This window comes from Lactuca saligna, chromosome 2, assembly GCF_052625555.1.
Source record: "Lactuca saligna cultivar CGN05327 chromosome 2, ASM5262555v1, whole genome shotgun sequence".
Taxonomy (NCBI): domain Eukaryota; kingdom Viridiplantae; phylum Streptophyta; class Magnoliopsida; order Asterales; family Asteraceae; genus Lactuca; species Lactuca saligna.
In genome coordinates this window covers 61896817-61913249 of record NC_136418.1, presented here as the reverse complement: position 1 = coordinate 61913249, position 16433 = coordinate 61896817, and the positions used below count along the sequence as shown (strand labels likewise).

The 16433-nt window shown below is 35.9% G+C and overlaps 1 protein-coding gene and 1 non-coding gene across 2 annotated transcripts; both read left to right on the top strand.

Moving 5' to 3' along the window:
* The first annotated feature begins 752 nt into the window (after positions 1-752).
* LOC145029771 (uncharacterized) lies at positions 753-1881 on the top strand. The gene is made up of 4 exons (XM_078978237.1): positions 753-1113; positions 1191-1249; positions 1407-1465; positions 1572-1881. Exons 1-4 carry the CDS (start codon positions 753-755, stop codon positions 1879-1881), a joined length of 789 nt encoding a protein of 262 aa, XP_078834363.1.
* Positions 1882-10915: 9034 nt separating this feature from the next.
* On the top strand, positions 10916-11022 carry LOC145033125 (small nucleolar RNA R71). The gene has a single exon (XR_013677364.1). It is a non-coding gene; the product is annotated as a small nucleolar RNA R71 (small nucleolar RNA).
* Positions 11023-16433: the final 5411 nt, after the last annotated feature.

Here is a 16433-nt window from a genome sequence, read left to right as displayed (position 1 = left end):
AGGTTTGACCTTAATTTCCAATGAGATGCATTATGCCGATTTTATAGCAATTTCTTATCAATGTGGTGTTATACTCCATATGTATGTAGACCATTTTGGCAATAGTAACATGCAGGAATGGCTGGATGAACACAAAGAAGAGGTTTTGATAACATAGGGGAATAAGTGATTGATGGTGCAGGATTAATTAAGGAATTTGAGACATGGGCATTGGATGGGGATGAGGATGAAGATGAGGATGACCCTGGGGATGAGGATGTGGATGTTGATGACGATGAGGATGACCTTAGCAACCTTCATATTTTCAAAAAGAATAACGGGCCTGATATCGACATGGATGAGGATACATGTTTGGGTAAGCCTTTGGAAGAAGCCATAGATGACAATGAAGATGTTTATCATGATTTGCCAAATATTTTCAATGACAATCCACACTGGAAGGAGTAGGAGCATGTGTTAGGTATGAGGTTTGAGACCTAAACAATTGAAACACATGCCCTGTAACTATGCTGTTGCAAACGATTATCAATTCTGTTTTGTGAAAAAATAATAGTAGACAGTTGTTAGCCAAATGTTGTGATGGACAATGTACATTTAGAGTTTAGGGTTCATGGATGAGTGATGATAAGTCTTTCTTAATCAAGTCTCTTATTAGTAACCATAATTGTGAAATGAATTTCAAATTCGGATCAATTTTCACTTATAAATGGATAAGTACCCACTTTACCCAACAATTATTTAACAATCGAAAGATGAGTGTTAGATTACTTAGAGAGGAGGTGAAAACCACTTTTGGCATTGTTGTGAGTATAAGTCAATGTATGAGAGCCAAGAAGTATGCATTGAGTCTAGCTGAAGTCACGGTTGTAGAAAATTATGCTAGAATTTGGTCATACGATATGGAGATTAAAAGATCAAATTGTGGATCCACTGTTAAAAATTTTGTGGATACAATGCCTGATGGTAAGAATTACTTCAACAAGATTTACATATTCTTTAATGCAGTCAAAGAGGGTGGTTGGAGGGGAGGGTGTAGAAGGATCATTAACTTAGACGGTTGTTTCCTGAAAAGTTTTTGCCAATGTGAGTTGCTTTGTGCTGTTGGTAGGGAAAGTAACAACAGAATATTGCCAATTTCTTGGGCAGTTGTATGTGTGGAAAAGTGGAAATGGTTCATTGAAATCTTTTAGAAGATTCACAGTGTTGGAATAAAGGAAGTGGTTTGGTTTTAATTTCTGATCAACACAAGGTTTGTTTTTAAAATATTAAACATAATATAATAAATATATGTTTGTTTCGAAAATATCAAACATAGTATAATAAATATAGGTTTGTTTCCAAAATGTTAAACATAGTATAATAAATATTTACATTTATAACTTCACTTATTCCTATTACATATGAAGGGTTTGGTTGAGGCAGTCAAAGAAGTATTCCCAGTAATAGAACATAGGCAGTGTGTTAGGCATATATATATATATATATATATATATATATATATATATATATATATATATATATATATTAGAAAAAAGCTTTAGTGGATCTAAGTTTGAAAATTTGTTTTGGAGAGAAAGCAAGCAACAACTGAAGCACATTAACATAGTCATGAAAGATATTGAAAAGTTGAGACCTGAAGCCGATATGCATCTTATGGATAGAGATCCAAAGACTTGCTCTTTAGCTTTTTTTAGAGCTCACAATTCATCTTGTGAGTCTGTGGAGAATGGATTTTCAGAGAGTTTTAATAGTGTCATTTTGGATGCTAGGAAGAAACCTATTATCAACATGTTAGAGGAAATTCGTATATATGTGAAGCAAAAGGATGGTGACTATGAAACTAACAGGTCAAGGGATGAAAATGTTGCTCTTTTTGTCTAAATATCAGAACATGATTGAATATTCTCCAAACTAACTAAAGGTTTGCACACTTATTTATTCATACATACCTTACCTCTCTTAACTCTAAATATTTTCATTACATTATGTAGCATTGGCAGGTCGTGTCTTGTGGGGGTATAAAGTTTGAAATAAGGAACATGGATGAGTTATACGTTGTTGGTGTCACAAAAGGAATGCAGTTACTGGTTATGGAAACCAAATGGCAATGTTTACGTTCATTCAGTAGCTATATTAGCATATTTAAACATCACACCTGATAGACCATATGTAGATGCATTGTAACTGCGAGCCTTCTTCCATAATACCCACAAACAGTCCAGTAATGGCATGAATGGAATGAACATGTGGCCTTATACAAAATATATACCTCCATTGAAAAGAAGAATGTCAGGCAAGACAACCATGAAAAGAATAAGGGATTCCTATAAAAGGTCTAGAAAACACATGGTTTCAAAGGCAGGGAAAAAAGGTTTCTTGTGGCATATTCAAATAGAAAGGACACAACAAGACAACTTGCACTCAAGTGCCAAGGCTTCCTAAAACTAATTTCACAAATAAACAAAATATTATGCAAACACAAGAGAGAGTGAATATGTAAGGGGGTGGGGAAGATGTTGTTATGGGTGATGCATTTGAGCCACATGCTAAAGAAGTTGTGAGGGTAAACGAATATGAGGATGCGGTGAGGGATAATGAAGCTAAGGAACTAGGGAAGGTTAATGAAGTTGTTGGGCGTGTGTATAGCACATGTCAACCAAGAAAGAGGAAAAAGTATGAGAGAATTCTTAAACTAAAACTTGCTAAGAGGGTTGAAGGTGAAAGTAGTAGTGTTATATCGCCAATGGAGTTGGATTAATTAGAGTTTTAATTGTGTGTATGTTATGTGGATTAAGTAATGTTATTAATGTGGTCGGGAACAAGGGAATTTATGTTTGTTATGTTCATGTATATTATACTAATATTAACATTTAATATTTGGATTCGTGTATGTAATTACATTATGTATGATGTTATTTATATTAGTGTGTACGGGGTACTTTAGTCATTACAAATATTTAAACAGGTAGCTGCAGTTTAGTCATTTGAGATACTTAGGGCAATAATGTTAGTTTAGGGGTAGTTTAGTCATTTGAAGTAGTTAATCCAATAGGTGTATATTATTTCAGGTAATTAATAAAGTAGGGGTATTTTAGTCAATCAAAGAAGTTACCGTTAGGGGTATTATTGTCATTTCAACTAATTAAAGAAATAGGGTATTTTATTCTTTCAAAGCGGGTAATCCATTAGGGGTATATTAGTTGTTTGTGTCAGGTAACCCTGAAGGGGTGTGGCGGGCATTTTTGTTAGTACTTTTGTAACGCTCGGTTCCTTGTATGTATTTTAAATCAATTTATTCATTTTTGTACAGGAACTCGACGAGTTGGAGGCCCCAAACTCGTCGAGTAGGAATGAAATTTGGACGCGGAATTTAAAGTCTACTCAACGAGTAGGGATGCCAGAATGAAACCCTAATTTTCAGGGTTTAGCACCATATTTAAAAACCTTAACCTCCAAAGGCTAGCCTCATTTGCAGCTGATGCGTGCAATAAGCTACACCTAATTTTAATATTTATAACCTAACTTCCTTACTAACTAAATTGCACTGAGGCAGTGTACCTAGTCAAATTTATAGAATAGTCGAGTAAGTCAGGTGTCGATCATAGGGAACGGTGCTAACTAATTAATCTATTTACCACTAAATTGACCTAATTACTAACAAAAGAAGGGTTTTTATCTAATTTTGCAAGATCAAACGAACTTAATTTAATTTCAATCAATTACTAAAAACACTCTTGTTTAGTTCGAATCCACTTCTTCTTTATGGTTAGCTAACAATTATGGATTGTCAAGTTGGTTATTATTGTATTAGTAATTTAAGTCTAAATTTACCAATATTAACTAATTCATGTAAAACTATATATGGTCACACACAGTTAAACACATAATAAGTTTTAGATTATGAATTTGCTATGTAAGATTAGGCAAAAACAATTATGGTCATAATTTCTGTTCTCTAGCACAGTTAAATTTTTTTACTTCAATTACTTTCTAAGATTTTGGTCGATCCTAGCTCTAGCAATTTAATGCTCACTAAATCACTAGTTTAACAAGTTCATGCAGTCTAATAATCACTATGCTACAGAAAACATGAATTCAAGCGACTAAAGAAATGAATATTAACATGCTAGGTAATAACAAATCAAACACAAACAATTTACCAACTAATCAAATCCATTAATAATTAAGCTAAACCATATGTCAGAAGCTTCATCTAGCTAAACAAGAGTAGCTAGATTCAGCTACTCATAACAACAATCAAACAAACACAAATCAAATTAATAAACATGTTCATAAGTACTAAACAAATAAACTTATTAAGAATTTTTACTCCTTTGGCTTTGAAATGCTCTTTCCAGAACTTCTTTCCTTCTAAAAATCGTCTTCTGAAAACCTTCCAACCAACCAAAAATTCTTCAAATCGTAATGGCCAAGAATATTTATAGTTTTTTGATTTTGCCGAGTTCACGTCGGGAACCAATAAGTCTCACAACGTGAATATGGGATAAACGTGTTCGACAAGGATTCTTTCACCCGGATGCATATCTTCTAGATTACTCCACTCACAACGTGAATCTATAAATGATCACGTCGTGAGTACGTATATTGCTGATTTTTTTATCGTTCTTCTTTCAAGGCGTCATAGTTCCATGCTTTGTCCATTTTAGTCCCTTTCTTCGAAATTGCTTCATTTTGGTTGTAAATAACAATTTAACCTTATAAGTACCATAATCCTATGCAGATAACCAAAATATCAATATAAATGTAAATAAATATTGCCTATAAATATGTATAAAAATGGCAATATCAAAATACCCCACACTTATGCTTTGCTTGCCCTCAAGCAAATTTACTTAATTTAAACTTAAACCTTCATCACTAGCATCACATAAAAAATTCCAATTCCAGCTCAGCCATTATGCCAAGACCTCAACGCATGCATTTGTGTCTAAAATTTTTCCTAAAGAACCCCCCATATTCTAAATACTCATACTCCTCATAAACAGTCGCCCACTTCTTTTGAACAATGTTCATTTTATGCATCCCTCCGAATCGATCCTCGAAAAACCTCTTTAGCCTCAAGGTATTTTTGCAAAGCTACCCAAGCATACATAATCTAGAGAATTACAACTTTTAGATACCACAATGGAGCTCTTGAATTCTTCTTTAATATTTGATTTCTTCGAATTCACCACCTTCTTGTGTGATTTTTGGTATCTTTAACTTGTGATTTTTCAGAATTTGGGTCTTTTAATCTTCATACTTTTATAGCTCCAAAAGTTCTTCAAAATTTTCACTTTTTGGTAATTTCTCTCTTTTTTTTACATGTACTCACTTTTTTTTTTTTCACTCAAACACCTACATGCTTAAGCAGTGGTGCTTAACTTCAACCCTTATTGGTTAAGATAAAGGCCTTACTGGAAAGATTTTTTGTACACGATGCTAAACATATTGCATTCCTCAAATTAAGCGAGGTTTTGTTTTTTTCTCATGGTTTCACTAGAATAAGGGAGGCTACAGATGCACTATAATGTATATTGGCCAAACTAAACATTTGAGCTCTCATCGGATCATCCCACACAACGCTAGCAACTTAAGTTTAGTTATCATTTTTACTAGAATGTTTTATTAGATTATTATTTCAAATCTATTTCTAACAATTTTTAAATTTCCTTTAATTTCTAGCAATATTTACTTTTTCGACCCCCTACCCCACACTTATTACATACAATGCCCTCATTGTATGCATAAAATAAATAAAAGCATTAAAAGCGAGAAAAAGGAACAAAATCCCCTGGGATAGTGGCGTGATGGAGCTCCATAAGTGCGGATAAAATGTGCATCTCGAATATGAACCTCTTATAAATAAGAACTCGGACTTGAACCCGCGAAATATGAAAATAAACCAATAAGTAACAAATCGAAACTTAAATCTTCAAGAAAGGTGGATGCAAATCTCCAAAACGTGTAGAATAATGTGGGAAAACATACACCACATTTATAGTAGAGGAAACGAGTCATAATAGTTGTCATAAGAACTCCAAGTAATATGGTGGTAATCAATGTGGTGAATCCGAACAAGAAAAGCTTCAATTTGGTGAACACAGAAAACTCACAACGTGAGTCACATGTCCCACGATGTGAAAGCGCTGAACTGCGTATTTTTATATTGCCTCGTAACCCAACTCACGAGGTGAGAAATATAGCCTCACGACGTGAGAACTAGGCAATTGAAAATTAAAATCGCCCATTCTTCTTAATAAGTTTAACATTCCACCCCCAATATCTTAATGAATAAAGGCACTTCCAAATGCAGAATTTCTATGACGTTTCTCTAACTTTATCCTCTCTCTCGACTCACCCCACACTTATTTTCAATTATGGGACTCAATTCGCGACTCTAGACTCTAGACAACCCTTGGCTAGACACATACGCTCTCGACTTGACCTTCTTTTCCAAGACTCCATAGCAAATCTGAAAATAAAGCCACCAAAGGACGACTAAAAGTAACATAATAGTTTAATAAGTTTTACAAACCATAACAAGTTTAAAAACCAAACAAATGCAAACTAAACTAAAAATAAAAACTAAATAAGAACTCAATCGTCATCTACTTCATCTTGTGCTCCGCTTGTACCGGCTCTATCTCCCCTTTGGCCTCGATACTCACTCCACCTATGGAAAATTGAGAAATGATACCCCAAGTGAGGAGGTTGATCCACATGTAAATGTTGTACCATATTTTCCACAGTCCCTCCAATCCAATTGACACTTAAAGAGAGCTTATCGAAATACCCAACCATATCATCCCCAAAATGTGGTCCTACCATGGGTGCGGGTGGATGCACCAGTTGCCCTCTTTCTCCTCGTCCTCTCACGTTCCTCCTACGAGGCCTTGGTTGTGGTTGTTGCTTACGCTATGCACCAGGCTTCCCTCCATCATCACCCTCATCATCAGTATGAACAAGGCCCCAATGAGACCCAAAATTCCGAACAACCCTCAATGTTTCCAAGAATCCCATAGAGAATTCGTTTCCCTCCATGCAAGTCAAAGAACGATTGATGTCGGGAACGATGAGACCATAAGACCAGGCCAAACATGTAATAAAGTTCCCTCCACAAATAGGGCTTCCAGGACGGGAACTCGCTGCATACTCCGCCAAATAGCGGGCCAAGAAATATAGAATGTTACAGCACACGCCTGGCTGTAGAGTGCACCATAAAAAGAACAAGTTTATTTTGGTAACCTTATCACCATGGCGTTTGTAGTGAATAGAAAAATGTGATAAGGCGATGGATAAGGCGGTGAACTGGTGATTTAATGCTGCTTTCTGGAGATACAACGGAGTTGAACACACCAGAAGGAATATTGCTCCAGAACTCGGGCCCCGATACCCCATTCTCATATCCACGTATGGCCTCCCTCAGAAACAATACAAACTCATTATTCATGGTCTCGTGAGCCTTGTACAAAGCCATCCTCCATGAGAACTTGACCAAACTACATTCTTGGTATTCACCTCCGATACAAAAAACTAAAGCTTGCGGGAAAGTAGGATCTTGGACATTCTCATGGAATGCCACAGTTGAAAAGAATTCCACGCATAGCTCCTTGTATACCCTCTCCTAGATAGCAAACAAATTATACCACCCCTTGCATGTGAACAAAAATACATTCCTCAAAAAACAACTTTGTGAGATATTGAGACATCCAATCAAGAAGTACAACCTCCCTCAATCTTGCCTAATGAATGGTATGGGCAATAGCAAATTTCCTGTTGTACAAACACCCTAGCCAGTTATTCCAACGCGTATAAACATCACATGACACATTCGTTGGAAAGGTGTATAATGGGTGTAAACTAGAAACCCTGGTTGGAACCTCTCTTCTGGGAACCATTGCTACAAAAAATAAATAAAACAAACCAACAAAAACATCCCAAAAGATTAGTGTTAAACAAAATCTAAAACTGTAAATGTTTAGGATTCACGTCGTGAGTTCGTAAGCAGAAGACAAAATCGGGCATATCAGAACTCAAATCAGGACAACAATGTCAATGGGGTTCACTCATAGGGCAATTTCAAACTCATTACAAGCACGTGCAACAAAAACTTCACATATATAGGGTAACGATTTTTAAGATTCAAGTGAAATGCAAAATCTAACCCCTAAATCTAGCAAATAAGTCAACAATAAACAATGTGAAGAAGATTAATTTACCTAGAATGATGAATAACGTAAGCACAACAAGAATATGAGGAATGTCGGCCGCAATCGCGAAGAGGGGCGGGGGGGGGGGGGGGGGGGGCTAGAGGGAACACGTTCACTTCGTGGGAGATAAAGAAATGAATTAGGTAAATTGGATTCTGTCTTTAATATGTGGTCCAGTGTTATTCACTAGTCACATCGTGAATTTGCATGCACTCACGTCGTAAGTCCGTTTTTGGGCTAAAAATTTCCATTAATGATCAATTGGGCTGACAAATTGGTCAATTCTAATTGATACTTAATGGGCTAGAGCATGTATTGGGCTAACTAACAGATTTATGTAAGTTTTCCTTAACTCACGTCGTGAATCATCAAGGCTCACGTCGTGAGTTCTGTCTGAGCATATAATTTCTTAATTATCCCAAATTTCACTAACTATATTTCATAATTATTACCACTTAATCTTTGGGACCGACACTAAGTGTTGCATAAAATGTTGTAGATGATATGATTGATTTTCCTAGAAAAATAAAAATTCAAAAACTAAAAAGAAAAGAAAATCCAAACCAAACTCGGGTTTCCTCCCGAGAAGCACATCTTTTTTTATGAAGTCGTGAGTCGGACTCCGTGCTTCCTACGTTGAATCTTCAGATGAGTCCATCACTAGCTGGATTTTCTGCTCCTTCCATCGTCGCTTGTATGCTTGAACACATCTATTGTACGCCTTTTTCGAATTTTCCTTTTTAGCCTTCGTCTCGTCTATATCAAGCTTCCCTTTTGTCCCTTTTGTTTCCACTTTTTCTTTATTCTTCTTTAGCTCAATAGGAACCTTCTCTTTTTTCACCACTGGAACCGTCTCCTTGGAAGTAACCTCGTCTGCATCGCTTGGCAACTCATCATTTTCCACACTCATCAAAGTTGTTGGTTTTGTGTAGGCAATGACTTCCACGAAAAACAGAACTGATGCTCTTGGTTTAGTGCATTTGAGTTGTTGAATTGTTTTGATTTCTTCTTCCATAAACTTCTCCAATTCTTCAAGCTCATTCTCTTCATTAATTTTGAAAACCTCTTCTTGAACATCACTTCCTTGGAAACCATCTTTCATTCCAAAAATTTCCTTATCATCTCCAACTCTCAAAGTGAGCTTGGATTCACATATATCAACCAAAGCCCCAACAATATTTAGTAACGGGCGACCAAGAATAATCAGAACATCGGATCTTCTGTCATATCTAAAACCACAAAATCTATCGGAAAAACGAATTTCCCAATTTTTACGAGAATATCTTCCACAATGCCCCAACGGTTGTGTCACTGAACGGTTTGCCATGTGAATAGTCATCTTTGTATCCTTCAACTTCTGAATATTCAACTTCTAATAAAATGAAAAGGCATCAAATTTATGCTAGCCCCAGAATCAACTAAAGCATAAATCTTCATCTTATTCCCAAACTCACATGGAAGAGTGAGGCGTCCAAGATCCCCCATCTTCTTAGGTATTTATACCAATATAGATTTTGAGCTTTTCTCACTTAGAATCACCTTAGAATTTTTATTTAGTTGCTGACGATTGTCTATCAAGTCTTGCAAAAACTTTACATATTCAGGAATTTTGGATAATGACTCGATAAAAGGAGTATTAATCGGGATATCCCTAACTATGCTTAATAAACTCCAAATGTTCTCTTTCCAGTGGACTAAGAGCAGCTTGGGAAGGAAACGGTAAAGGCGGTCGGTAAACCGGAATGAAATTCAAATTTTTCTGTTCAGACTGAGCCCACGTCGTGAGCATAGCGGGCTCACGATGCGAGTCTGGTAATTCAGCAACATTTTGATTTTCTAGTTTTGGCTTCTTCGGCTTTGGATCAGACTGATTAGGCTCCACTTCTAATGCTTCCAAAAACTCAAAGATTTCTTCTTCTTCAGTATCAATATCCATAACATGGGATTGAGTCTTTATCTCAGGAAATTGTGAAGATAATTTGTTACTCACCAAAGTAGTTAGTTGACCAATTTGGACTTCGAGATTATGGATCGATGCTTGATGATTTATTAATGAAGCTTGCTGGTCAATCATCATAGTTTGCTGATCTTTCATCATTTTCATGTGTTCCTTTAGCACTTCATCGGTATCATCTTGCCTTTTCTCTGAAACCTCCATAAATCGGGTCAAGATGTTTTCCAAGTCTACTTTCTTTTCGGCTGGCGGTTGCTCTTTTTAGTAGAAGCCTCGGCCTGTTTGCTTATATTTCTATTCCTTTTGCTTATTGTATTCATCGTATGGCAGCCACTCTTTCTTTGGTTTTCTCTAATCTTCATCAAACTTGTCCCCACTCGAGTAGCAAACTTAAGCCTTCTTGTTCACATACTCATCCAAAAGGCAATCTTTAGTCAAGTATGGACCATTAAATCGTTCACAACCAACTCTAATTGCATGAATTGATTGGTCCATTTGGGTTAATTTTTGGTCCATAGTATTTAGCATTGCCATCATAGCAACCATTTTTTCAGAATGTGCACTCCCAACTCCTTTTACGCCTTCATTCCTTGGATTGTGGTATTCATGAGAATGCTTTGCAAATTCTTCAACTAATTCCTTAACTTCGCCCAGATTTTTCTTTGTAAGTGGTCCTTGAGAATCAAGGAGTTGCCTTGTCATTACATTGACCCCATCATAAAATATGGACACTTCTTGTTGAATGTTAAGGTCATGTTGAGGACAATTCCTTAACAAACCTTTGTAATGCTCCCATGCTTCGTAAAGTGACTCCCCCGTGTTTTGCTCAAAATTGGCTATTGCCTTCTTGAGTTTAGCTATCTTGGATGGTGGGCAAAATTGGTCTAAAACTGCTCATGCATTTGAACCCAAGTAGTGATTGTACCAGGTGGTAGTGCTTTTACCCAATCCTTCGCAGCTCCCTTAAAAGTAACGGGAAGCATCCTTAGCAAGACGATTTCTCTATTCACATTCACGACATTAAAGTAATCTGCAATGTCGTTGAATTCATCTAAGTGCTTAAACACATCCTCATGATCTTTTCCATAGAATGGGATATCCTTCAGTGCAGAAAGGGTATGTCCTTTCAACTCGAATGTGGCAATGGCAGGAATGGCAAATTGTACTAAACCTATACCAACATCATCTCGAATTCTCTTTCTATAAGCTCTCATGGACATTTCTTCAATGTTCGCCATCTCGTTCCTTGGCTCGTTCCCCGGTTCACTTGTATGTAATTCAAATTCAGGCTCGGTATCGTAATCGGATTCAGTTTGGACAGGTATTTGATCTAAGTTTTCAACCTTGCTCTTTTTCTTTGAAGATGAACTTGACTCCTATGTTTTCATCCCCGACTTCTTTGAAAACACTGACTTGATTTCTTGTAAAGGTTTTTTCGTTGATGTTTGATCTTCTTTCATGTTCTTATCCTTCTTTTTGTGAAGAGCTAACTTTGGATCTTCAACTGGTGGTACCAAAGGTGTGTTAGAGCCTCTGATCATGAACTCCTGAAATAAAATAAAAAAAATAAAAATGTAAAACTGAACTAAGAAGGACAAACTAAAAATAAATAAAACAAAGAATCCAGTTCTCACGTCGTGAGCAATAAAGCTCATGTCGTATGTTCTGTAAAGCAGGAAAGTAAATGAAACAGAAAAAATAACTCTTTGCAGGTTTTACCTGCAAAAAGGATCGACTAATTTAAAGTAAATAAACTAGTAATTAACTAAGTCGTTTCCCGACAACGGCGCCAAAAACTTGATGCGTGCAATAAGCTACACCTAATTTTAATATTTATAACCTAACTTCCTTACTAACTAAATTGCACTTAGGCAGTGTACCTAGTCAAATTTATAGAATAGTCGAGTAAGTCAGGTGTCGATCATTGGGAACGGTGCTAACTAATTAATCTATTTACCACTAAATTGACCTAATTACTAACAAAAGAAGGGTTTTATCTGATTTTGCAAGATCAGACGAACTTAATTTAATTTCAATCAATTACTAAAAACACTCTTGTTTAGTTCGAATCCACTTCTTCTTTATGGTTAGCTAACAATTATGGATTGTCAAGTTGATTGTTATTATATTAGTAATTTAAGTCTAAATTTACCATTATTAACTAATTCATGTAAAACTATATATGGTCACACACAGTCAAACACATAATAAGTTCTAGATTATGAATTTGCTATGTAAGATTAGGCAAACACAATTATGGTCATAATTTATGTTCTCTAGCACAGTTAAGTTTATTTACTTCAGTTACTTTCTAAGATTTTGGTCGATCCTAGCTCTAGCAATTTAATGTTCACTAAATCACTAGGTTAACAAGTTCATGCAGTCTAATAATCACTAAGCTACACAAAACATGAATTTAAGCGACTAAAGAAATGAATATTAACATGCTAGGTAATAACATCAAACACAAACAATTTACCAACTAATCAAATCAATTAATAATTAAGCTAAACCATATGTCAGAAGCTTCATCTAGCTAAACAAGAGTAGCTAGATTCAGCTACTCATAGCAACAATCAAACAAACACAAATCAAATTAATAAACATGTTCATAAGTACTAAACAAATAAACATATTAAGAATTTTTACTCCTTTGGCTTTGAAACCCTATTTCCAGAACTTCTTTCCTGCTAAAAATCGTCTTCTGAAAACCTTCCAACTAGCCAAAAATTCTTCAAATCGTAATGGCCAAGAATAGTTATAGTTTTTTGATTTTGCCGAGTTCATGTCGTGAACCATATCTTCTAGATTACTCCACTCACGACTTGAATCTGTAATTGCTCACATCGTGAGTACGTATATTGCTGATTTTTTTTTATCTTTCTTCTTTCAAGCCTTCAAAGTTCCATTCTTTGTCCATTTTAGTCCCTTTCTTCGAAATTGCTTCATTTTGGCTGCAAATAACAGTTTAACCTTATAAGTACCATAATCCTATGCAAATAACCAAAATATTAATATAAATGTAAATAAATATTGCCTAAAAATATGTATAAATATGGCAATATCAACAACCTCCATCTTCACAAACCTTAGCCATGAAACCCTAATACACTTTGAGAGCTTTGAGCCATTTTTGGTACATTCTTGTGGTTTTGAAAAGGAAGAAACTTGAAGAAGGAGTAAGGAAGTGTTGGATAAGACTAGATCCAAAATTCTAGTTTCATTTCTGGTTCATTAGAGGCACAAAGCTCCTATCTTGTCTATAGTATTTAGATCTCTTTATCTTCACTTTTATTGAGTTTTTGGTCCAAGATGCATGACCCTTGGGAAATAGACATCCCAAGTGAGTATATCATTAGATCTGGTACCATGGAGTGGCTACATGGAATAAAGGTGCAAACTTTATGGCTATTGAGGACCCATGCAAGCTTTAAGGTGTTATTTTGACCATTTAAGCCCAAAAAGGCCATGCATGGAAGGAAAGTCAAGGACTTTACGTGTTCATATAGTGTCTAGGGTCCAAATCTCAATTTTTATGCTTTAGTTTGTTGTATGTAGATGACATTTTGACTATGTAGATGAAGTATGGAACTTGGATCTAAGGATAGGAGGTTAATCTATTAAGATGGCTCAACAGACTGAAGAACTCGTCGAGTCCATAGAGGAGATCGACGAGTTGGGTCGAAATGTCCCGATTCTCTAAAGGGAAAAACTCGACGAGTTCAAGGATGACTCGACGAGTAAAAGTCACGTTGCCATGGATAGGAGGAACTCATCGAGTTGTGAAAGAACTCGACGAGTTGGATTGCGGGTTCTAAGTTTTATGATTTATGCAACTTGACGAGTTGATAATTCAACTCGGCTAGTCGAGTCAATTTGGAATGTTGACTTTGACCAAGAGGTTGACTTTGACCAGGGTGTTGACCTTGACTTTGACTTTGATCAAAGTTGACCCTTAAAAGGTTATGAGCATGAAAGGGGTTACTAAAGGAGATCTTTATGTGTAGGAGTTGAGTGGGGCAGATTTCAGAGTCGAGGACAGTTCAGCTATTTCATGGGATTTGAGGTGAGTTACCTTCCAATAGAAGTGGTTTGAAGGTACTAATGCCGACCCACTAGGAGTTGATTATAGTTGAGATGATTCTTTATGATAATTATCTGGTATGCCACTTCCTGTTATGCTTTATGTGCTAGTATGTTATGATATTATGTGATAGTGGTAGGAGGGGTAGATTAGACTCCATAGCCGCTTGAGATAAATTGGAGGGTAGGTCGGGCACCCAGATATGTCTAACAGTATGTTATTCTATGTTATTATGTGGTAGTGGTAGTGATGGAACAAAGAATCAAGTATGAAATGAATTAGAGTAAATGTTTATGAATCAAATAGTAATTGAAGACACGATGTAAATAAGATCTTCACTTCAGCTCAATTACGCTTTAAGAGTTTTTACAGAGAGAATAGACAAATATGTTCAATTTATTTAACTCTAGGAAATGATCCTATTTATAGGATACATAAAGCGTACAAAAAATATACTAAGGCTAAAACACTTAAGCTTCGAATCAAACGTGCCCTAGTAAAATATATTATAGACCATACGAAGAGTATACAAAAAGGCTTCGACTCATTACAACCAAACTACCCTTACATTCTACCCCTTTATGGATAATATCTTCAGATGATAACAGATAAGACGAAGCAGGTGTTGAAGATAATGCTTTAAGCTCCTTTAGCATTGTGAAAAGCCTCCATAAAATTCTTGTTCTCTGTTGTAGAAAGTTGAGCAATTTGAGAACTCGGACTTTCATACTGTTGGGTTTTGAGCAATCTAACACTTCCTAAGTGTGCATGCAACCCTAATAAACCTTGGATCTATGTTTGTCTAAATACATGCAAAATAATAATTTTCCAAGGTTTATAACCTATCTAACATGGCAAGGGGAACATTTCAACATAAAAGAGTTAGAAGAGATTACATACCTTTTGATGAGTTTGGTTCTAAGGAGTTTGAGGGCCAAGCACCAATAGTGTGAATGCCTCAAATGGAATCACAAAACACCACAAACTCTTGGAAAACTTTGAGAGAGTATACACACTTGTATAAAATCGGCCACACACAAGCACACACACACACACACACACACTAGTTCACTAGTTTTTCCTTAGGCTCCATTTCATGCTCCATAAGCATGCTTATATAGTGTGCATGGTTAGGGTGAAACCCTAATAACCCATGTCTTTTCCTTTCCAAGGATCCATGGGTTAAAAGCTCCATGGATCATCCATGGACTTCCACATAAGCCTAGCCCATTAACAAATGAGTATTAGCCCACACTATATAAAACAAATAGCCTATAATCTAATTAGTCTTCCTTTTAATCTCTAAATTAATTCATAATTAATTTAAGACTAAAACTAATTAAATAACGTAATTTCATATTAATATATTATAACTTATAATATATTAATAAACATATGTGTATAACTCTCATAAAATTATCCATAATAGTTTGGATGAGATGCAACCCAAATGGACCATGCCGGTCGGGTCAAGTATATACCAAATAAGTTATGGACTTAGACACCTTATCCAACAGACTCCCACTTGGATAAGTCTAATAACTGTATTTGCCTATAACTTCAGGAACCAACCAGCAATCGTAGCTCTCGAAAACTCCCTCGAACTATGAAGACTCTGTTGAACTATGAAGCGCCATTATAGATAAGTGATCGCATAATCCTCTGTTCTCATGATATTAGCCGGACAAACACATGGAACTATGTCTTGCTTATTGTCTGGCAGTTGTTTCTCGATCTTTGATTTGTTTGACGAAGAACTTCACTGAACACATTGGTTTAGTTTTGACCGGGCCCGGTACATGGGTCAACACAAAATCATCGAGGGGCCGAGATATCGTTTCTATTTCTAGAAGCAACAGATAAACTTCGACTGATATGCTTATTCTACTACTTATTAAATTGTACACAAAGGCACGTTTTATAACATCAAGTTACTGATGCGTTTACGTACAATCAATGCACAACCAACTCATAGGTAACAACTCATATCTCTAGGTTTGAAGATTTATATGATATTATCGTCTCACGATCACTCGAGATAAATTCCATGAAGTGATACAAGTGAGCGTGGGTTTATACCAATACTCATAACTTATGAGTACTCATGAATGTTGCAGCAACCATTTCCATGTCTAAACACCTTTAAGGCATCTACAAACCAAATTCATGACAATCTTGATTC